Source organism: Streptopelia decaocto, assembly GCF_964273445.1.
Source record: "Streptopelia decaocto genome assembly, chromosome: 5".
Lineage (NCBI taxonomy): Eukaryota > Metazoa > Chordata > Aves > Columbiformes > Columbidae > Streptopelia > Streptopelia decaocto.
This window is the reverse complement of record NC_138659.1, coordinates 59,675,494-59,699,504: the sequence shown is the minus strand read 5'-3', so window position 1 is coordinate 59,699,504 and position 24,011 is coordinate 59,675,494. Positions and strand designations below refer to the sequence as shown.

The following is a 24,011-nucleotide window of genomic DNA, read 5'->3' as shown; positions in this document are numbered from 1 at the left end:
AGATTGTATTGAAGCACTTGAAGGACTCATGTCCTGTCCTGTGTCTTCCTCTGGGTTTCCACCTGATGGAGGTAAGCACCTCTTCTTACCCAGTTCCCTCACCTATAAAAATAGAGGCAGCAGCCATTCTGTGACTCACAGGAGCATTGTGAAGGTACAGCTGGCAACTCAACCGGGTCCCAGCTTCCACAACACCTGCAGTTGAATCACATTGCTGCAGAGTAGCATTAATTGCTAGTGCAGGTAGCATACCCTGCCCTGGGTGTGGCTGCTTAGAGTAGACTCTATGCTCTGTAGAAATGTCCCTGCAAGTTTCTTAGAGTTGATAGTTTCTAGATTTTTTTTTTTTTTTTTAAGCCTAATGTCTGAATATTTGTTATTACCCTACCATTATGCTAAATAATGAGTTGACAGTAAACATTTTGAAGCACAGATTTATCCGACACTTGAAGTAGCACAGGCTAAACAAGCAACTAAGTTAAGAGGCGGAGATGTAGTTTGGTGATGCAATGAGGTGTTGAAACATAAATTGAATGTCAGCTATTATTCTTTTATTGAACCAGTATGCAAATGCAGTTATCACTTCATGAGGACAGAGGAAAACAGAATCAAAATTACTAAGGCAGAAACAATTCTATGGGCAAGGGTTTCCCACACTGCTCTCAGCATTAGTTTGGATGTAAATGTGTTGGAAACATTTGATTTGGGTAGAAAGTGAAGGAGTAGAAATAAAAAGAAACTGTAGAGTAGTGCAAGGCCTTGGTGTTAGATCAGCTGACCTTTAAGTACAGCTCTCCATGAGCCTGGCTTCCTGCTGTCCTTTCACATCCAGCTCTAATCTGTTCCAGCGGTTCTTGGTTTGAGCTTTCAGGCTGCCTGCCAGGGTGCTCCTTCCCAGCCTGCCCTCCCTTTCAGGCAGGCTGACTCTGCCAGCCTTAAAATTGTAACTTCTTAGACAGTTTCCTGCTTGTAACTTCTTGCATCTTTCAGTTCAACAGACTCTGGCTGGTGAGTCACAGAGCAGGTGTTGCATCAGTTGGAGTGCCAAGCACTGCTTAGTACTTGCTCACTTTCCATCTGCTTAAAAGTGACTTACAAAGGAATTTCCCCCTTTGTACTTTTTCTCTGATAGAGAACTGAAATATCTTTGTGTCACTGCCACTGTCTTCCCCCCCATTTCCTATCTGTCTGCTTCAGAATACACACTGCTCATTTTAAGAGAATCTTAGGTCCTCTGTGCTGAAAAGCATACAGCCAGAACTGGTGAAAAAATAATAATTGTAAAAGAGAATAAATTGACTCTTTCCTGGCTTAAAAGAATTACATGCTGTGTAAAACCTGATTTTGATGTTTAGATTTGATTGTTTATTGCTATTACTGTGATCAATTGGGAAAAGGATATCTAATTAAAGTGTGACTTTGAACAAGCTCGTATTATAGCTAATGCACCTTTCTGACCTCTTTTTTTCCTTTTCTTGTTAACAAAACCAAACATCACATGCGGTTTCCCGTATAATCCAGAACTATTTTGAAAGGCTGAAAGGCACTTGCCTTAAAAACAAATGAAAAAAATCTCACTGGGATCTCAGTAGGCTCATGCAGGCCCTACAAGAACCATACACCTTTTGCTCTAAAGAAATGAAAATGAACACAATTATCTCATTTACCAGGTAGCTTTGAGAGTGCTGCCCCTCAGATAGTTAATGTAAGAGTGAAAACCAAACTCAAAGAAACAAAACAAAATAGAAGAACCTCAAAAAACCCCAAACCCACAAAAAGACCCAAACAAACACAACTTTAAGCCCAAGGAGATGAGGAAGGGCGGCACAGGGAGCACAGGAAGTTTTCAAAAGCTCGTAGACCCCGTGAGTGCTTTTAAAATAGATTATAATTCTCCTGTAAAATTAGAATACAATTGCAAGAGTTCTCATTCATCTGTGTTTCAGGACTTATTTGCCTTTTTTCTCAAAGCTTTTATTTGTGGACTGGAAAACCTTTGTGTAAGAGCCTTGCTCTGCTACCAGATTCCCTGTGTGGTCAAGAACAGGTCAGTCTCTCCAGGGCTCAATTTTCAGCTGTTGCACTGATGAGGAGGAATCTGACCTCCTAATCCTTTCATCTTGTTTTGTGTCTATGCCCTTTGTAGGAAGCGTGTTTCTTCACGGTTGGTGCAACAGCCAGTCGCAAGCTGGAACATCTAGAAGCTGCAATAATGTAATAGTGAAATGTCACCTGCCCTGTTTCTTCTTGCCATTGCTGGCTTGTGTGAATGACTTGCCACGGTATATGAGGGCTCTGACTGCTACTAAAATTGTCGCTTTTTGTCTATACCAAGGAGAGGAAATCCTACCAGCTAGATAATTATCTATGCTCTGGTACAAAATTAAAGCTGCGGAAATAGCTGCAGACACAGCAGCTCAAAAGGGGGATAGCACTGAGACAAGCATACTTTTGTGACAGAATTTGACATTGCCTGCACCTTATAAATGCTGTATGTTTGTTATAAGGAATGTGCAGCTAAACCACTAGGAAACAGGAAGGCAAGACAATTATTTGTAATTGAACCCCCCCAAAAAGGGACTTTGTTTCAAAACACTTGAGACAATGCACAGGCATTTTGCTTTGATGCTATGGTTCCCAGAGGAAATGACTGCAGGTACCAATCAGTACCTTGCTGGTAAACATTGCTGTTACTTCTGTAGTCATGGATCTGGTTTAAGGAGCTGAAGAAAATTGCAAATTCCAGTTTGTGAGAAGTGGAAGCTCAGTCATGGAGAAGGCTACATTCAAGGAACAAGCTGCTTGAAGCATTAGCTGGACTAAAAATGTGATACTTACTGTGATTTGACAGACATTTAGTGCCCTTTTATTTAAAGATTTTGTTGGTTATGCCATTTATATAGAGTCTCTTGATCTATAGAACAATTGATTCTTCTGATAGTTTTTAGTTTTGTCTTTTTCTGCTGTCCCTGACAGTACAATGCCTGGGGCAGAAATCACAAAACTTATTTTGATTAGGCACTAGCAAAACAGGAAACACTAGATAGCTCCCGTGGTGTGAAGCATTTTTGGCAACTGAAGTGGCTTGCATGCTACCAGTACCTACACTTTAAGTTGGGAATTCCTGGCCTAGAGCAGAACCACAAGCATGTGCTGTCCTCTGTCCCTCCTGACTAGAGGAGCTGCCTTTCTGTGCTCTGGAACACCTTGTATGGGAAAGGCCAGCAGAAGAGGTGCACAGTATTAGTGTGGAAACCAGTGCAGCTGGAGGTGTCAGCACTTCTAAGTCTGTTCACGTGACTGTGCCCCTCAACATTGAAGTGCTGTTTTCTCACTGTTACAGCAATGCTTCTGTGGTTTGTGCCTGGTTTGCTGTTTTAATGTATCTGTTTTCAGCTTTCAACACTGATTCTTCTTCTGACCATTTAGTATCCAATATATGTACTGAACCCTCAATTTAAATTCATGCTTGATCTTTTTTTGAGAATAAACCTATTAGTTTGCTGACTGTGCACATAGGCATGGTATCTGCTGCTGAGCTGCTTCCATATCTGAAACAACTACAGAGATTTTTTCAGAGGTATAAGTAGGGGTTGAGCACCCTTTTTCCCTTTCAGACTGGTTGGAATGAGATATCTTTGGCAGTCATCTCCTTACATATCTATGTGTCTTCACTTCTTGAAATGTCACTACCTGCTTTCTTACTCTGTAATTCTTGTATATTTTTTTTTACAGTGGATGATAGTACTGGAGTTATAAATTGTGTGTGCTGGAAAAATCCCATGGTACTAGAAACATCTTTATCAGGTAAGTTGTCAAATAAATAATTCCCCTTTTGACTGTGCATGTTTTGTTTGTGTCTGTCTTACGTGATTTAGTAAATAATCAAACTTGCAGAAGAGCCAAATTTTTTTCTTATTTTCTTGTTTTTTAATTAAATTTCAATCGCCACATCCTGTCATGCCTTTTCCTTTTTTGAGTAATACAGTATTTCAGTTTTATGCTGTGACACTGTTCAGAGAATCTTCTTCATACTGTTCTTCTTTTGACTTCATCGAGTGAGGAACTAGGCTGGAAATCTGCCAAATGCCACAGTTCCTGTTTCCAAAGTCAGTCCATTGACGACCAACCTGATCTATGTTCCCCGCATCCTCGTGATACAGTAGTTTCAGGATCCATCTTGTCTTCTTTGCTTGAATTCGTATTCTCCTCCTGCTGATGCCTAGGCTGTCAGTGATGAACTCAAAAGTAGCTTAAAACACAGTGGGAGGATGCCAGGGATCTTTTACGAATTGGGAAGGTTCTAAATGTGCAGAAATTGCATGTTTGAAATAAATCTATTATTGCACTCAATAACAGAACAGCTCCCTAGTGTCTCAGTTTCTCTTTGCCTTTTTTTTCCCCCACCATTTTTCATAGATCAAAGCATGGAATGATTTATACTTTGGACCTTCCTGAAAGCTCATGTAGTAGAATGGCAACCGTGATATGGAGCTGATCAGATCCTACTGAAATAAATGTTACTAGTGTCATCTGCCAGTATTAGGGTTACACATGCATAGGATGTGGAAAGCAAAGCTTGATTTGAAGTTGAAAACACTGATGTCTCTGGAACAAGCCTGTTTATACGGGCAGATAATTCTTACTTGATTACATTTAACAATAATATAACAAGTGGTATAAATGATCTCAACTGGAATCTAAAAGGCAGCTCTCACTTTTGGAGAGGCACAGCTCTCAAAAGAAAAGGGGGACCCACAGTTAAATCAGTTCTTAATGAGGAATTTAAATTAATTAAAGGAATTTCAGGAAATACTGCTTAAAATAGAATGAGGATGCAGGATGCTCGTTTCAGCCTTGTGTTGTTCTTTTACATGTACCTCAGTAGTGCTTTAATGGGCACTATGTTTTTAATAGAAATTAATTCATTTGTACCTGCTAAAGAAAACAGCTCCTGAGGGGCTCAGGAAATTTTCTTCCAGCCTTTTGTAATTGTGATCAGAGATACTTGGATCATTAATCAGGTTTGAAGTTGTGAAGTATTTACTCTCTTGCAAAGGTGCGTTATGTAAACGGGAAGTTGTCAAGTAGCATTCACCTCAATGTAGACATCAAATTGCATCACACGAATACTTTGGCCCCACCTTAGATGACTCATTCTTCTTTTATACAAAAAGTTCAGCGGGCCTTTCTTTTCCCCCTCACATCCATCTTAGCATGACAAAATAAAAAAAAATACGGAACCCATTTCAAATTAATGTTTCAATTTTGCAACCCATCTATGGCATTTTCAGTGGTTAGTCCATATCTCTTCCCTTTTACACTTTCCCTAGGTAAACCATTTAAATAAATATAATACTGTAAATTAACTTTGTCACCCAGGCGTTTTGTTACCCAGGACATGGTGCCTGGGACCTTACCACTTTTTTAGCAATAAGACTGTGTTGCTTAGGTGTTTGGATGAATACAAAAGGACAGTCATCTTGGCCTTTATGCCTGATCTTCTTTCCCCCACTTCTTACAGGTCGTCCAAGAACACCCAGCAGTCTCACTGTGCTTGAACAGATGAAGAAACTCCAAGAAATGGTGAGCCAGAAAACCAAACTGGAGATTGGAGATGTTGTCAGGGTCAGAGGTCAGATCCGAACCTACAGGCAACAAAGAGAAATTCAAGCTTTGTGTTTTTGTGAGTGTTATGAATCTGTGACATATGGAACTTTGTCTGAATTTGAGAAAAGACTTAAGCTGCATGTAATTCATAGAATAATTTCCATTTTATTTTCTGGCTTCTCATTTTTCTGAAGAGATTTTCATCTATATGTCTTTATTTCAATTTTAGCAGTATAAGGTTAGAAAACTACTTAATATGTGGGATTAGATCGCCTGTAAATGAGGCATTCTTGGAAAATCTCTAAAAGATGACTAGCATGCATACAGGAATGCTATGCAAATATTGTGGTTGGGTATCTGTGAGAGTGGCTTGCTCTTCAGTTTTCTTTGTGTTGAACAGCCAAAGCCCATGGGAAGGGAGATGGTCACCTTTTATATCACACATCATCAAGAGCATCAGCTGCTTTGAAGAAACAGTTACTGTTTGCTGTAGTCTGTATAATCCATGCCATAGGTAGGCAGCAGCGTGTGGGACATTGTAGCACTGAAGCCCAGGGTCTCCTAAACTCTGACTCTTCAGAATGACTGAGAATTGTTCCTCATCTTCAGTCTTTTGGGCACAGATCTGCACGCAGCTTCTGCTGCTATATCTCACAGCTCTTTGGGCAGCAGGGTTCTGCAGTCCACTGCTTAAACCCTAACAGCTTCCAGTGACATGACTTCTTCTCTCCTCCATGTTTGTGCTGTTGTGTAAGAGTTGGTTTTCCCCAGGGCAATATTTCAGAGACAATACTGAAATTATTCCTTTGGTGGAGGAAAGCCAATCTTTTAAAAATCCTGTGTGGCTCAGATAAAAAGTCTGTAGATTTTTCAGCTCTAGCTAAAATCTGAGATGGAATTCAACCCTACTTTCCAGACAGAAGATTTATGAATATATAACCCATTTAGGGCTGGTTATAATACCATTGTTTCATTAAAGGAGATATGCAGTTCAAATAGCCTCTACATTGCTTTCACTTTGGTTCAAATAAAGCTCCTTACTATGTGTTAATTTCATCTATAAAGATAAAGACTGCTGAAAGGTAAAATAGAGATCACAAATACTGGTTAAATAAGTTGTCAGACAAAAGCAATGCACCACAACAGGTCATTTACCTCCTTGTAAGCTGTAAAAGCAGGAGTGGCCTTTGTGGTTTTGTTTTTAGAAAAACAACAGTGAACAAAATTTGCCAATTTAATACTGGCGTGGGAAGCTCTGTTGTGCTGCCTCAGGTATGCTTGCTTACAAGATTAGTACTGCAGTTCTGGCCTAGTATGTGTGTTCTCTTTGCTGCTCCAGATAAAGTGGATGATCCTGTGTGTGATGTTCAGATTTCAAGAATGCTGGAACTCCCATGTCTCTACAGAGAAGTTTACGATAAACCTTTCCAAGGCCCTGAGGAGGGCCAGAGGTAAGTGCAGTATCCAGACTGGCCTTGTGGCAAAGTGTGGGATTTTATTATTGTGTATTTATTATTGTAATAACTGTGGAGAAAGACCCTGCACAAACACACAGTAGCGACCTGCTTTTCTCCCAAATCATTGATGATTCATACAGATGAGATACCTGTCCGTAATCTGAGAAAAGAAACATAATGCTGAACTGATGTGAACAGTAGGAATGTAGTAAAATACTGTGTATGGACCTCTTGCACCTAGTGAAGAAAGATGGGGTTTGGAGCAAGATTTGGGGTTGAGGTCAACAGATTAGATGGAGTAATGTCCTTGCTTGATTTTGTTTTGTGTGTAAGGATACAGAGCTATTCCATCAAAATGCTCTCAACTTCTGCCTGTGTCATCATCAAATTGCAGATACATAACCTCAGTAAACTGGGTCAAACAGCCTGTATTCAGCTTAAGGGTAGCTGGATGCTTTTGGCAGGTCTGATGCATGTAGTGTGATTTCAGAGACTGCAGATCTTCAGTCATTTGCTTCAACAGAGTTGTGTTTTCAAGAGGAACAGTTGGATGCTTATTGCCTATAAAAATGGTGTGTTTTAATTAAGGGTTTAAATTCAGATTCTTTAAGGACAGTGAAATACCTTTTGACCTTCGAAAACCAGTCTAGCAGGCTAACTTTACATAATTGTTCTAAAAAATGTTAGTAGTATATTTCTTGCCTTTTGACATGTTCTTTGTATCCGTGTAGTGGCCTGGAGGGTCAGAGTTTCTCAATCACTATGCTGTACGAGAAAGTGAAAGGCTTTCTATTAGAAAACAAAATTCAGACCTTTTACCAACAGGAGTTGGAAACAATTGATTCTCTGGTGTCGCTGGCTGCTGTGCATCTACCTAGTCCCAGCTGTCAGGAGGTGAGTTAATGTAATTGTTTCAAATTTTTAGTGGGGTGAAATAATATCTTGTACTTTTTTAAAGCATAAACAACCAGCTAAGAGACTGGTGCCTTCAAACGATTCAAAACCCATGAGTGCTTTGGCTATATGTGTGAAACAGAGCTTGATGAAACCTTGTCAATTAGGACATACAAAAATGGACTGAAGAAAGCCATATGAGAAAATTCTCTTGTTAAGGGTAGTCTTGTATTGGAGCTGAGTAACCGTACAGTCTGCAACAGGCACTAACTTATCTAGAACTGTAAAGAGTGGCAGTATGACAAAGGAGAACTCTTTAAGGTGTTTGAGTGGCTTGGGACAGATGTTTGAGATCCTGAATTTGATCAGGAGACAGGAGCACAAAGTCTCTAATTTTAAACTCAATGTATTACTAGAGATGTAGCTTTCAAAAGGAGATTATAATGAGTGGATGAATAGTGCACCTTGCTACATGTTTCTCATGTTGGAAATCCCTTGTTGTGAAAAGCTATGATTGAAAGGATCAGAAGGTGGGATTTAATTGAAATCAGTTTACATGCAATTATGTGTAACCAAACTGTTAAGAAACTTTCCAGTGAGACAATATGCTCTTGATCAACTGTGGAATGGAAAATAGAACAAAAAACCCATTTTGTAAAATGGCTTTATATTGGTCTGTCTTTGGATAAATTACAAACCAGATTCTGAACTGATGTGAAGTGGTAAATTTCTGGAAAAGTAACAGAGTTATGTCTTTTACTGTGTTACCAATGGCAACTGAAACTTAAACTAGAGTGTAGTTGACTCATTTATTTACTTTTTGGTTTTCTGTAGAGAAATAAATCCATGGCAGTAATTTTCACTGCCTGATTCTGATATGCACTGTAAGTTAAGTGCTATGTTATATTAACATCTGACATTTGTTTAATTCTTAAAAAAAAACCCAACATAAAAACCAGTCCCTTGTTGATGTGGCCAAACAATAACGAAAAGTAGCTCTATTCTTGGCCTTGTTGAACTGCTTCTGATAGCTGCTGCTTGATAGCTGTTTATTTTATTTTTATTAAAGGCATTTTTGTTGTTTGCTTTAAAGCAAGCATGGATACAAACAATAACAGGAGCTACTCTCATTTTTGACAGCAAAGTTTTATACTAGAATATCCAACATGGAACAGGATATTTTTCCAAACTAGCTAGAACAGTATCAAAAGTTCCTAAACACTTTACATTAAAGGAAGTTAAACTTGTTGTGACTAATACTGTTAACTTTCATCTTTGAAGTTTCAGCATTTGTAGAAAGATCAAGATGCAAAGAAATGTAGAAAGATCAAGACTTGCAATGCTGTTTAAAGTAGGAACTTGTGCAGAGCAAATATTAAAAGGGGAAAAAAAAAAAAAAAAGAGCCAACAAAAAAATCAAACCAACAAGAACAATGTAGCATCAGTGTTGCCAGCAGGCATGAGGAGCTATCATAATAATTTATAGTTGCTCCTGACCCTGATGCAAAGGTGTGAGTATATGTCCCAGGAATTTGGACACACAGATGCCTATTTAGAAATTGCAGTTCTCCCTATTGCCCTTTGGTATTAATTCCTTGCAAAGAGGCTTATATACTTTTGCATAAGAACCAACCTGCAGATTTCAAGTGACCTGAATGCCTAGAGAAGAGCGCCTAGTGCTCTGGAAATGCATTTCATTGTTCCTCTGCTTTGTCTCTTGAAGGTGTCATTTCTCATAATGGGCAAAGGGTCAAGTACTCAGCTTGATCCACAAAAATAAGTGTAATAGATCTCATTTCTGTTCCTCTTCTTTTCCCTTCTGTAGTCTTCTGGTTTGCGTTGCTCTTAAACCAAAAGGATAAAGGATGCTGCTAATGTGGAAGAGTGGTATTTCATGCCTACTTGGCAAGACAGGAGATAGATGAGTGGACCAAACTAATTAGGCTGTGCCACAGTATACACCCTTGTTCACTTCATGCACTTTTCCTGGATGTGAAAGGATGAGTTGCTTGGATGTATAACTTTTTTAACCCTGATTCCAGTGCTCTAGAGCACAGTTGCTGTTAAACTCTTTTCTTGCCTCTCCCTTCCTTTCCCTGTAATCCTAGGAGATGTAGTGCACCCACTTCATCTCTTTCCCAGCTTTTAAAGTACTTGCAGTGTTCATCATAGTGGGAGGGTATCTGCCCATGGAATATTTTCTGCAGGGAGGCAGTGAGCTGCTGTGGAGTCACTGGCAGTGGAGTGGAGCAGGGAGTGAAGATGGAAGGAGATAGCTTGAGGTAGGCAGTATCTCTCTTTTCCTTTTCATGATTACTGTATATAAGCCCTGTCCACATCTCATATGTGCCCTACAACACCTGGTTCTAGTCCTAATGGCTCCCCAGCAGCGCAGTCATCTGGCTCTCCAGAATAAATTTCCCTCTAGTAGGTGCACATGTCAGAACTCACATTATGTCGTCTGCTCAGACAAAAACTAGGGAGCATTTAATTTTATAGTTTACAGAGGGTGGATAAGAGAATTGGAAGGCTTGGTGGTTTTAAAAATAATTGAAAAATTAAAAAATCTGTTACAATTTTTAAAACCAGTGGAGCTTTATTTCACATAACCTTAAAACAACTGTTGAGCCTGGAGTGGTGTACCATAAGAAAGACTACCAGCAAAAAAAACCCCAACAAAGTAATCTTGTGCTTATAGAACATAAAGGGTGTGCTTGCTGGACTTAGTCAACTATGTTTGGCAAACAGACAAGCCTTTGCTTTCTTTTTTTAAAGAAAACTACATGTGAACTTGATCCATCTAGTTTCTCAACTCAGTTAAATACGACTTGCAACCAGCCAGTCTTGATTAACCATTTTTATGCTCTTCTTCCATGCATAAGCTATAGTGTGTACTATTTTAGTGTTAGCATCCTGGTTTGTGTATGTCACCAGGCTGGACACGTAACCTGCATTGTGCTTTCCTGGCTCTGCTGTTTGTACTTCTCTTGATTTGAATAGTATCTCGAGGTCAGCAATGGCAAGTAGTTAAAGCATGGAGGTTTACAGTGTTATTCATACTTACTGTATATACCCTGTACATTGTACTGTAGGTATAACATAGTACATTATACATTCTTTATGTCATGTGCTTGTCTTCCTTCCTCTGGAGGAAGATTCACTGCTACTTTAAATATCTGTGTTGCAAAGCTTATTATAGGACTTCAGGACTGACATGTCCAGAATTACTATTACTAAAATTGTCACCTGTCTAAGCCAAGGATTAAACATTGCATGGGAAATTGCAAAGGGCAATTCCATGGGTAGAGTCACGTGTGTGGTTATACCAGGAAACTTTAACACCATCAGGGTGTGTTGTGATTCATAATGAGCCAAAGGTTACATACTTTCAGTGCTTTGAACAGATTGACTAATTCCTGTACCGCTTCATTCTTTAACCTATTATTGATTGTACAGAGAGTTTGTCTTGTTTTAAAGATCTGAGAAAAACTAGCTGCACAGCACCAGCCCACTAAGCTGTGTGAGACCCCCTCAGACGGAATACATTGATTAAAATATCAGCTTAATTCTGGAGACATGGATTCTTCTGTTGGCTTTGCTACAGAATCCTTGGCGGGTCTTGGGAGGGAGGATAGTAATGATAAAATTGTTATTTAATAGCTGCTTTGCTCTCAGAGTTGGGGGGAATGTGTTTTGCAAAAGCAATGAATGATTTTGGATGCTTCTGTGTTTGGATGTACAACTTCATTTACTTGAAAAGGAACTGATCGGGGAGAAGGTGGGGGGGTGGCTGCTGTCAGCACTTCAGGGAACCCGAAATTGTGCACCCTGAAACTAAGGCATGCCAAAGGGGGCATTTTGCAAAATGAGGTGTGAACATTGTGAGAGGTAAATTCAAAATACAGTTTCAAATGCTGCTGGTGCTTTGGATCAGCAGTTAAACTACTTAATATCTGCACTTCTCAGATGAAAAGCTTTGTAAAAGTGAAGTGATAGCTAATAAGCTGTGACTCAGAAGGAACTATGTTAGCAGCTACAATGCATCTTCATAACTGTTGAAGTACCAGCATTTTTCAATCTCTTCCTGAAATAAAAGCAGGGATGTGAAATCACATAGGATTTCATAGTCCTAGATTTCTTCTCTCCGTGTATAGCTCCATGGTCAGTCTCCTGCTGATTTCTGCTCAGTAGACTAAATCACAAGCTCGGGTGTACCTTGGCTCTGAGCTAGGGAGATCCAGGTCCAGAGGAAATAAGGGCCTGGTTTGGCTTAAAAGTAAGTGATAGGGTATTGGGAAGTAGTACTATTGACTTAGGAGTTTTCAGGATGAAATGCTGGAGATATTTTGGGTGGACCAAATGAACAGATTTAAGTCATTTTGGATTGTGTTCACAAAAAAACTCCTTGGTTATTGCTTTACTTGGAGGGATGGAGAGGGGAAAGCATGTTCTAGAGCACACTAGTATTAAAACCCCTGAAGAAGGCAGGAGCCCTCATTTGCTCTTTGGAAACAGTTCTCCTGCCGTGGAGCCCTTTCCCTTGGACTCTGCAGCATGTATGAGAGGGTGCTGATATGTAGCAACTGTTTACTTATTTTCTTGCTCCCCAGCCTGTCTCTCTGCCTTGGCTCTGTCAGTGCCTTGACTTGCATTCTTAGTGATTCTGTTTCGCTATTCATCCAGGCTGAGCTGTGTGTCAGTTCACACAGACTCTGTTTTTAATTATCTCCCTTTTCTGACGGGATCTCAGTCTAAAGCCAAACTGAATAATTATTGTGCTTCTTTGGAGGTATTTTTATCTTTTTTTTCTCCCCAAATGTTTGCTTTCACATTAAAAATTGATCAGAGTCTTGAGGTGGTTGCTTTGCTAGCAGTTTCTTAGATTCTTGAGGGTTTATTACAGCCTTTGACTAAGAGGCAAAGTCTCTTTATTTTATGTATGGCTATGAGAATGTGCTTTTCCACGAGAAAATGTTCACTTTTCACTTAACCCTTCCTGCTACGTTTTATGCTTGTTTCTTCAGTTCATCAGAAGACGCACTATGGAGAGAAATATGATAGTGGTATTAATGGATAGTGGTATTAATGTTATGACTGGAATGGTGTCCAGACATATGATCAAGTTTGTAGTTAGAAGCAGCGTTATCCAAACTGACATAGCTGTGGTGGACAGGGGAGTAGACAAATATTCAGACACTGAAGTCCTTCGGTCTGGAACAGAAGGAGAAAACTGAACTGAGAAGAATACCCATTGTTCCATGTTAATGATCTTGAAGAACTATTAGGCAACTCTTTTTGAGTGTTGATTTGAGAGGAAAAAGGTAGATAGCTGTTGTGGGACAGAGAGAGGGAGGGATGTGATGATAGCCTGTTGAAATATTGAGGATTAGCTGGAGGAAGGGGATGGAGAAACTTGTGGTGCATGCTAATGTTAATACCCCTATTGGATCTCTCCACTATTCCCAGTTAGCCACATCAGCTTCCAGGCTCAGAGGCAGTCAGAGTTTCACTTGAGACTTGCAAATACATTGATAGAATGTTTTGTGAAAAGACAATCTTATATTGCTAATGTGGTGTCTGTTTCCCGAATTGATGTGAATTAATTCAGGTACATGGTGGTTGCCAGTTTACTCCTAAGCCTTCTGCGAGTGCATCTGGTGAGTGAAGTGTAGGACATGTGAAGTCTGATACTTTTGTTCAGGACAAGATGGGAGCATTTACAGTGATAGCTGAAGAAATGGCTTGGCAAATATTGCTTTGGTTGCTCTGGTGTGGTTCTACTTATCACATGTTGGTTTGTGGGAAGCAGTTTAGCTCTATCCCCCAGGAAAACCACAGGGAGCACAGTGTACTCTCAACAGATGAGGAAACAGCAATTGGGGAAATGGAGTAGTCTGTGTAGATAAATGGGAGGTTGAAGGACATAGTAAGACAGATGAAGATAGAGAAGTGTAAGTTTGCTCTTATCTATCCATAATTTTTCCTTGCCTTTGTTCCCTTATCTCATATACCAGTCTTAATTTCTTGCATGCTCTTTATCCTTTCATTTCATTAGGCTGTGTAAAAATTTGGAAACGCAGGGGAGAAGAAACAAATACTGTTCTTGCCAGTGTCCTCCTTTTCCTTGGACACTTTCTCAGTTTCAAGTCAGCAGATGGAAATCCAGTCCCCAGCACTTGGATTCCTCTTGAGTGTTACCTTACAAAGCTTTGATCTGCCTATCTTCCTACTCTTATTATCAGGAAAACTCTGAATATGAGCAAAGCTTGATTAGCTAAACAGCCAAATGCTCTGCTGGCACCACAAGCCTGTTCCAAAAGAAAGTTCTCAGTACATAATCAAATAGCTGCTAAATACAAAGAAGGCAGTTAGGAGGTTGTGGTTCCTTAAGAACAGCACAAGCTTGTGCTGTGTGGTTTGTTTTTTTGTTTGTTCATTTTTTTAAAGCTCTGGGATGTTGGTTAGTTCATACATACATACATACATATGATTTGTGAAGTACTAAATAAAGAAAAAAGTGTAACAAAATCACCTCGAGTCCCCTTGCCTTTGAAATCAACTGGAGCTTTTGCTGGTAACTTAGTGGAGCTGAGATTTCTCACCATCTGCTTCATTCCTTTCTTCCCATCCAGGTGAAGTCAAAAAATGACTCCAGTTCCAAAAGGATTCACAGTGTTTTTAAGGAAGCAATAAGGATGCTGCAAGAAAAAGGGGTGGTTTTCCAGAAACCTAGTAGCTCCAAGGACCTATACCACGTAAGGAACTGAGCTGTAGTTGCAACAAGTTCAGGGATATGACTTTCACAGCCAGCAGAAACAGTAGTAACATTTCAGAAACAGTAGAATTGTTTCAGAAAGAGAAGCTGGACATCCAAGTGCTGCTTATCTGCAGCTTATTTCACGGTTGCTTTTATCTTTGTATCACCCACTGAGTTGTTCTCTTTGTAACTCAGCACCAGACTGAAGCACTGCTGCAGTTCCAAGTGCAGTCTGTGTTCACTGGGCTGCCCAACTGTGAGCTGAGGCAGCTGGGCACACAAGCCCGGGACCTGGGATGGTTCTCTTTATTGGAGTGGGTTGAAACTCGGTGTGCTACTGAGTTGATTGCCCTCTTTTGGGTTGAATTCTGGTATATCATGTTCTTCACCTAATTCAGGTATGCTGCTAATAGTACTAAAAATAATAACTGAAGACTTAACATTCGTTATTAATCTTGGAGGCAGTATATAATGCAGACTGTAGTTATGACAGTGTTAGTTTAGAATACATCATGGCTTTGGATTGCTTTTCAACGGCTGTGCCATTTGCTGTGAAATAGACTGCTATAAATTGCCAGTTCCTTCTGTTTTCTCCAGGTGACTGACCATGATAAGGAGCTGCTTAAAGTGACCCTTGATGTGATTAAAGAAGACTGTCGAAAACCTAGGCGTAAGTAGCAGTGTGATCGGGGCTCCTATGAGCTGGTGTTGATTTATTGATGACAATATCTTCTCCTGCTGCTGGATTACATACGCTTCTTGTCTTTACCCTTGAACTCAGAACTAAGTTGGTGGTGCAGCTAATCACTATAGCTAAAGCAGGAGTGCAAGGGCAGCTTCCTGTGAGCAGGGTGAAAGAGCAGGTGTGCCCAGCAGGAAGCAAATCTCTCGGATCTGAAACAAGTAGCCATTATTTTAGATTTGTATCTTTTGAGAATACTTAGTTTTTGGGAGGAACCACGTGTAATGAAGTTAGGTCAGCACCTAGCAGCTGTTGCTTTGCACTTTGAATAAGTAGCAAATCTTGCTAGTTCAGTTTCTACAGGGGAGTTAACACAAAAGTGACCCTGCAGAAAGGTGAAATCCCCACCTACATTAAGTCAACAATAAAATTTACTTAAGTCATTAGGATAGTCTCTGTAGATTTTAAGCTCAGGTAGAGCTCAGGTGGTTGTCCTATGCAGGTAGGTATTTCAGTCTAATAAAATCCACTTCTTTTCAGCTAATGTACCTCATGTGGCTTCTGAGTTATCCCTGTCCCTCAAGCCTGTTGTGTCATATTGCCATAGTGATAGCTTGTGCTTGACTTAAATGTCTGCTAATTACACAGGTACATTGCTACAGAGTTTCTTTCAATTCATTGGGCAGAATGTGTCAGCAGGGATCACTTGCTGCCGGAGTTCAGCTATTTGTGGGATAGAATGCACTCTAGTATAGAATAAACGACTGACTAGAACATAAGGCATATAATCTTAAATTGCTCATATCCTTATACTGTCATAACTACAGTAGTGCTTGTAGGACCTGGTATGTGATGGTTATCCTGAAAAAAGGCTATGTGAAGTGGTATTATTTTTGAGTTTCCAACTGGCTACCTTAAGCAGTGGTACAATTGTAGACAAGGTTTGTAAGTGGAGGTGAGAGTTCTGTGTCTTTGTTGGATGGAGGGAGTGGATGTTACTCGGCATGCAGGTGAAGATAGGCTCATTTCCCAAGGCTGTTTCAGTGCTACAAGTTACTATAGCACGTTGTTTTACTGTCTTTTATCCAATTAACAAATACAAATATCTCTGTAAAATGACAAATTGTTCCTCTATACTTATTTTATACATCATCTAGTTCTGCTGGGAGCCTTTTTTTTTTTTTTGTATAATTGTGCCACTATAAAGACAAGAACCTGTATACAGTTGACACAGGGCACTGAGCAACCACCTGGTGTTTAACTGCCCTCTGGTAAAGTACTCTCAGTTCTGGTTGGGAAGTTATTTCTCCCAGTCAGGAGGAGTCAACAGCAGATTGAAACTCATAGATCAGTCACAGAAAGACTCTGAAGAGTCCTGAGCCCCCAAAGCCATGTTTTCCAAACTGAGCAGTTTAAAAATAGCAACTGCTTTACAAAGTCTCTTGTTCTCCTTGAAGATTTCCATCTACTTAGTTTCCTGTTGTAAAGAGGACAATTTCCAGGTCAGTGTCTCTTTCTCTGCTAGTCTTCAGAAGGACATTTCCAGTATCCTGGTCACTGGTTATAGAAGCTTTTGAGAAGGAAAGCCAGGAAGCTTCTGTCAAAACCAACAGGGCACTGCAGATATTTTATTGTCAGTGAGTGATGCAAGAGTGCAGAGCTTGATGTAGCTGTTGGACCCCCTCTGCTGGTGGGCTCGCAGTCACTCACCTGCTTGGCCTTGACTGGTGAGCAGGCTCGTAGTCAGAAAGTAAGACCATGCTAATACTTCAAGAGCTTTAACTGGTTTGTTGCAAGAAATTCCTACCCATTTTCCTTCAAGAATAACATTAATCTTCCATGACAGAAAGACTGACTTGTGATAAACGGAACACTTCTCTCCAATGAGTTACTTCTCTGCCAGCTTTGAAGGCAATGCCTCACTCCATTGCTTTAGTTGTGGCACATTCTCAGGCCCAACCCAGTTGCCTGGAACTATTGTACAAATAAAAAAGTTCTCAGAGTGCCTAGTCAGAGCTCAGCAAACCCTGATCTGTAATAGGCCTACCTGACAATGCTAGTCCTTGCCTCCAGTTGTAATTCCCAAAAGCCCGATCTTAAATGCCCCCTTGTGAGGCAACTGTGGGTCTATCTAGAGGCTTAAGGCAGGAAGAAAAGGATGACTGTACATTTTGACTCCAGTCTGAACTGCAAAATGATAGACTTGGTCCAGATTTGTTTTCTGTTTTTTGTTTGTGGGGTTTTTTCTTTGTTTTGGTTGTTGGTGTTTTGTTTTGGTTTTTTTGGTGTTTTGGGTTTTTTTTTGGGGGGGGGGACTTTTTGTTTGTTTTTTGTTTTGTTTTGACAAATTTGCTCTGGTTTTAGGCTTAGATGAGGCTAATAGTAGAGAGGAAAAGAACCAAAAACCCCTTGAAGTTAATTTTAATATGTCAAAATGGACCCTGTGTGAGGTATCCACAGTGGGCAAAAGGTACTTGTTTTGTGACTGTCCTCTTTGATACCTGGTAGTCAAGCAAGGCAGTTAATCCCAGCTTGGTTTACCTCAGCTGGTGAACAAAAGCTAGAACCCAGTATTCCCTCAAAGCTGGGCTGTAGACTAGGAGTGTTTCTGGGTTACTTAACGATTATACACACCTGCATCTACCCCAAAATGCCATTTTCTACTAGCATCTAGGAGGAAAATATGTATTGTACTGTTGGGTAACACCTGAGTCAGTAGTCTAATTCATTGAGATTTAAGTTATGTTACCATAGATCAGGGATGGGCAGTTTGACCTTCTTATGACAAACCTGTGACTAATGCAAAATGCAGCTACCCACTTTGTTTGCAACAACAGTCACTATGGCCAGGTGGAGAAGGCATTGTTCTGTTCTCTGCACTTACCTAGGGTGGTGGATGTATTTTTGGCTGCCAGTAACAAATGTCTTTCATCATGCTGGATCACTGACTCAAAAGAAATATCTTTGCCTGAATCACAGGCTAATAGGATTTAGGCTGCACTGTTTATTTGCCAGTACTCAGCACTGCCTCCTATCTACCAGTGACCTTTCTCAGCAGCTTCTCAGACAGTTCTGGGGCTCAGCCGATTCTAGAGTAGAAACTGGCATATATAAAGGCAGCAACAATGAAAATACAGGGACCTCCCTGGCCCATGGTGGTTTCTCAGTGCCCTTATCAAACGTACTGAGGATGAGGAAGATCATATGTGCTGGTGTGTCATTTATGCTAGTTTTCCATTGTTAGCCATGGAGGACAAATGAATCTGTTGTGGATTTCAGCACTTGGGGAGACTGGGAGCCTGCAGCACTGATGACTAGTGGGTTTGCAGGGTCTGTTGGGGAAAATGTTGACTGAGGCAGCTGAGCTTCAAATGATGGCTCCAGCAGGCACATAGTAGCTGTATGCAACACTGCAGCCATTAAGGACATTTGTCTCTGGGTTGCCCTCCAGGATTCTGTTCTCTTATACACATTCACGGTTCATTCCTCTTAAAAGGAGATAAAACTTGATACTGAAATTCTGTGACTTTCTACTCTCATAATTGACCAAGTAGTCTGAAGGACTGGGAAAATTTTCTACATGCAAAGGGTTGTGAAGCAGTGGAACAGGCTGCCTGGGAAGTGGCTGAGTCACCAACCCTGAGGGTGTTTAAAAGAAATATAGATGAGGTTCTTAGGGACATGATTTAGTGCCAGAGTTAGGTTATGGTTGGACTCGATGATCTTGAGGGTCTCTTCCAGCCAAAATGGTTCTGTGATTCTAGATGCATGGATGAGATTGCATTGCTAGCTGAATTTAAGTTGCACTGTAGCAGTTTTTCCACAAGATGCCAGCATTGGGCAGGCAGTTCCAGGTCCTGGTCACGGCCTGTTATGGCCGTTTTTGAAGTTGAGTGTGAGCAAAAGGATTTTTATTTGGTTTCTTCTGCAGTTGCAGAAACTGGACGGCTTGCACAGGTGTACAGTTGAGGCACTCTTATTAACCTTGTCATCAGGTTGTACTGAATGAGCCTTGTATATCAGAGTTTGCAAGACTGATTATCTTTTACCATCTTTACTCATTACAGCCCTGACACTTACCAGAAAAGTCAGTTGATAATTGGGGAACTGTAGGCACGGACTGGATCTCTCCACTCTGAATACATGCATCTCTGCTTTAGTACCTAGGACATTCTTCCTCTGTGACAGCTATATTTTCATGACTAATTTGGATTATAATAGTTAAAAAGAGACAGTGAGACTGAAGTCTTTCCTCTACACCTGACTGCATTTTCCTCTTTTTCTGCAGATGCTGAAAAAGGCTGCCATTTCCTTCATGTCCTGACTTGCGTTCAGCAGAGCTACAACCCCTCTCTGGCTGAAGTGGTGATGCACCGTGTCTTAGAACTGCTGGAGAGTAACAGTGATGTCGTCAGCACTATGGAAGGATATTATGTGGCATTTTAAAGAGAGAAGATAAGACACAATCATTCTGGTCCTTTCAGGATAAAGGAGAGAAGGAAAGGTTGAGTGACCCTGAAAAGCTGCTATTATCTGGTCTGATCTATATGAGGAAGAAAAAAAGTACATTCTGATTCTCCAAATGCTATTTTTGTCCACCTCCAGAGAAGTTGTCCAAGTACTTGTTTTATTATTCTTGCTGACTTCTTCACTATTCCTAGTGAAAATTGTATCAAACTAATTCTGGACATCCTCATGTGGCAGGGGTGCTGGAAAAGAAGCTGGGCTGTTTCTCTGCAGTAAGATGTGACATGGCCATCCTCACATTTACATCCAGTGAGCCCTAAAGAAAAGTCACTGCTAAAGAGAGATGTTTAGAGCAGGAATCATGTCAGAACTTCTTTTTCTGGCTTAAAGACTGATCTTGTGGTCTTCCCATATGGTAATAGCTGTGTATCTTTCTTTTTATGTGTACTTCATAATAGCTAGAGAAAGAACATACAGAACATACAACCTAGAGAAAAGGCCATGGAGGCAAACAATCAAAATATTTCTGTCCTTTCTGGCAGTGTTGGTGTACCCATGTCTGTAAATTTGTATTCCTAAAAGTGCCCAGCCTTTCTGCTACTAAAGCAGTCTTCACCTTTCTCAGAAAACTAGTATTCAGAAATGGGGTCCTGCATCCCGCCCATCCTGCTACCTTGCCCACTGCTTGTCAAGCATGTCTGGATTCCCCTGGCTACCGTGTGTGCTACTGATGTGTATTGTGGATTCTGTTCAGACAAGGATTCTCGAATCAGCCTTTATTTTTAAATTGCTTTCTACATCACAAATGGTGAACCATAAATCAAATGCTTTGCAAAAGAAAATACAAAAGCCGGGAAGACCCACTGTAATCTCCATGCTCCTTGTTGCCTTTTGTGTTTTCTATGCCTTGTCACCTTTGGGGAAAAATACTATCCATATCTGTGCTTGAAGAGGAACACAAGACATTGATGAAATAACATTGGCCTAAAGAAGGTTACCATGCAAGATGTTTAATCTGGAATAATCAGAACTCTGTTATAAGCCACAGTTCCAAAGCCCAGAACTGTTCGTTATTTATCCTCAGAGAGGGCTTGCTGCTGCAGGGGCTTGTCTGTTTAATTTATTTGTTTAATTAGTGGTGTGAAGGCGAGACCTTTAACTTGAAAAGAATAGAAAGGATTCAATGTAGCCTTCCTCTTTCCCCTGCACCTTCCCTGTAGCAGCTGAAACAGCAGACTCCCAGGAGGCATATGTAATGGTAAAGCCCTATAAGGATTGACATAGCAGGGAAAAATAAACCATATGCATGAGGAAAGCCAGTGAGTAGCCCCATGTGTGCCAGGTCTCTGGTTTATTGTTGTATTATATGCCTCATTCCAAGGCCTGGCTGCAGTGAGATATAGGCTAAGAGAAGGCCATGACAAAATATTTGGCATTTGCATTCAGAGTTCTGTGGAAAACTCTGGCCTTAAAGAGATGGTGCGTTTATCCATAGTGGAAAACTATGTATGAATCATTTTTTTGCTGTAAATTCTGTACTTGCTGCAGGGCTCAATAGTTGGTTTCCCTGCAGGCTGCCCTACTCCTGGTGTTGCTGCTCTGCTTTGAGTTGGGTACCTTCTAGTCAGGTTTTAATATGGGCCTGAACAGGTGCTGAAAGGATGTACCTGTGCAGAAGGAAACAGAAAAGGATTAAAAAAGAATTGCAGAAGTCTCCCCCTGTTCCCCCCCTGAATATCTCTGGAAAGCAGGGAAAGAAGTCCAGATTCTGAGTGAAGTTGCACTGAGGGGAATCACAACTTTAATTGATTCCTACAAAAAGGTCTGGTTGGCCACAGGGGTGATTTGCTTCTCAGATTCCTGCTCTGATTACAGATCAGTTTGAAGTGATGCTTAAAGACAAAGGCTGTCTGTGGGAAAAGTAGTTTGGAATATCGATTCCTAAATTCAGACTCACTTCAGGAGTTAACCATATGTTACTGCTTGATTATGGGCAAGTCGCCTACTTGGCATGTATTTGAAGATATTTTAAAGGAAAGTATGTGGTGTCTTGGACCGTATGGAAGAGCATGGCAACTAATTTAAAAGAACACTGCTAGCTCAGGGAGGCAGGAGATCTTAGGTTAGAAGAGAGGCAGATTCTAGTTCTCCTGAGGGTGTCAGCCAAATGTGTGGGCTGGATGAGTTTTGGGAGAGAGCTGTAGCAGCCGAGTCTTGGAGGAAAATATAGTCTGGAGATTGTATTGTTCTTTAGGGCCTCTTTAAATAGGATTATATCTTTGTTCTTTACAGCTTGGAAAGTCATACACACAGCATTTAATATTTTCTGTTGCCTTCAACTTTGATGCTGCCTTACCAGTGTTTTAGATGCGTTTCTATATGTAGAATCTGCCTAACACCCCTAGCCACCTGTTTTATATGCATTGGATGTTGATGCAAACACAAAGTGTCTTCCCTCTCTGTTCTGCCCCTGTTGCAGTTTAAAAGCACTGATCAACTGTGAAGTGTCAGAGATGAGGTGAGCAGAATTAATCTCAGGAAAGATGGATAAGTGACTCTGGAAAGAATGTGTCCTTGGAAGTGTTTCAGCCAGTCCTTGCTGGTGATGCTGGGCTCTTGTGATTGAGGGTGCATCCTGTTCAAGATTGTTCCCTAGTAACAGGAAAAAGGGATTTTTCTCATTTGAATTAACTCAGGAAAATATGAATGAGCACAAAGAACCCTGCAGTTTTTACAAGTGTGAAAGGTTAAAGTAAAATTAACAGAGGAGCCTACATTTAAGTTACACAGATTCTAATTCTGAAAAACTGTATGGACTAGTTGTACCTTAAGCTTGCGTGCTTTATTTTTTCCACAGTAGCCACTAAACACAGGCTAATACTTAGTCTAATGCATTCTCTCTCTTGTACCTACAGGGAATACCATATGCATATGCCTGTGCAGAAGTACCCCAGCCAGCTGTGGGAGCACGGAGCTCACTGTGGGTTGATTTACCCATTTACTCAGTATCTCTACAGTATGTTTCTGTGACAGCAGTCTAGACATATGCATAGTAGTATAAGTCACCTTTATGTAAGTCCAGCTACACACACTAGGGCTTTTACTGCTAATAAACTGTCTCTCTGTTTAAAGATCATATCCTTAACCAACAGAGTCATATCATGCACACTTGTTAAAATTCTTGGACTTAGACCACACCTACACAATATTGTGCAGAACATTCATGAAAACGCGCTTTCTTGTTTTGTCTAATTTGAAAACTCGTTAGGCAATACAATTACTACTGGTTTGTTAAAGGGCTTTGAAGGTGGCACTTTAATGTAAAACTGACAAGTGAGAATTCATGTTGTACGACTGCTTCATGGCCAGTTCCAGTTTCCATAGAAACAGTTATGGCAGTAAAGGCAGGTAAGTAAAATGGAGTTTTTAAAAGCAGTCAGCATTTTTGTGTTACCTTAAAAAGGTATGTTTTCATAGAAGTGCAGTGCCTGAGAACAAAAATTACCAGTGAATCTTAATTTTTTATTCTAGCAAAATGTAAGGTGATTGCTTTTCTGGTGAGGAAATGAAGGAACAACTCTACCTTCAGCCCCTGCCATCTTCTTAGGTGAGAGAAGAGATGAGGTTGCTTCATGCCTCAGTTTCCCTCCTTTGTAAATTGGGGATAACACAGCTCCCTATGTAGGGCATAAGCAATTTTCCTTTATGTTAGTCATTAAAAGCTCTTGAGATCTATTGGTGGGAGCTGTTAGAGAAGAACTCTGTGAAAGTGCATGAATGGATAGACGCTGGAGTGGGACTTAGTTCTAGTCCAAGCCCCTTTTTGCTAACAGCTTTATCTTTCTGCACCTCTCTTTCCATGCATATTGCTTTGCACACCTTGTCTTTTCACTCTCCAGGTTTTATGAGGTAATGATGGTCTCCCTGGTTTTATTTGTACCAAATATTTTTCCTGGAATCATGTTTCCTCTTGTGACTTCTTAAATGACCTCTTAGAAATCCAGATAAATGAGTTCTGAGTGTTCTTGTTCTCAAATCTTTGGTTTGTAAATTTGTACCCATGAGGGTATGTATTTTACACAAGCTACCTGGTAAATGAAGCTCTTCTTGCAAAGTAATAAATGAAAAAATTATGGCTACTTGA

The 24,011-nt window shown here is 40.4% G+C and overlaps 1 protein-coding gene across 5 annotated transcripts in view; it reads left to right on the top strand.

Moving 5' to 3' along the window:
- The window catches only part of STN1 (STN1 subunit of CST complex), a 45,666-nt gene extending 21,655 nt beyond the window's left edge, over positions 1 to 24,011 (top strand). For all 5 annotated transcript variants that reach the window (XM_082053496.1, XM_082053494.1, XM_082053495.1 and 2 more), the window contains 7 exons: positions 3,736 to 3,807; positions 5,525 to 5,686; positions 6,950 to 7,061; positions 7,799 to 7,961; positions 14,594 to 14,716; positions 15,316 to 15,388; positions 19,689 to 24,011. In XM_082053496.1, coding sequence (XP_081909622.1) covers positions 3,736 to 3,807; positions 5,525 to 5,686; positions 6,950 to 7,061; positions 7,799 to 7,961; positions 14,594 to 14,716; positions 15,316 to 15,388; positions 19,689 to 19,846 — 863 coding nt within the window. In that variant the 3' untranslated portion in view covers positions 19,847 to 24,011. The remainder of the gene's footprint in view (positions 1 to 3,735; positions 3,808 to 5,524; positions 5,687 to 6,949; positions 7,062 to 7,798; positions 7,962 to 14,593; positions 14,717 to 15,315; positions 15,389 to 19,688) is intronic.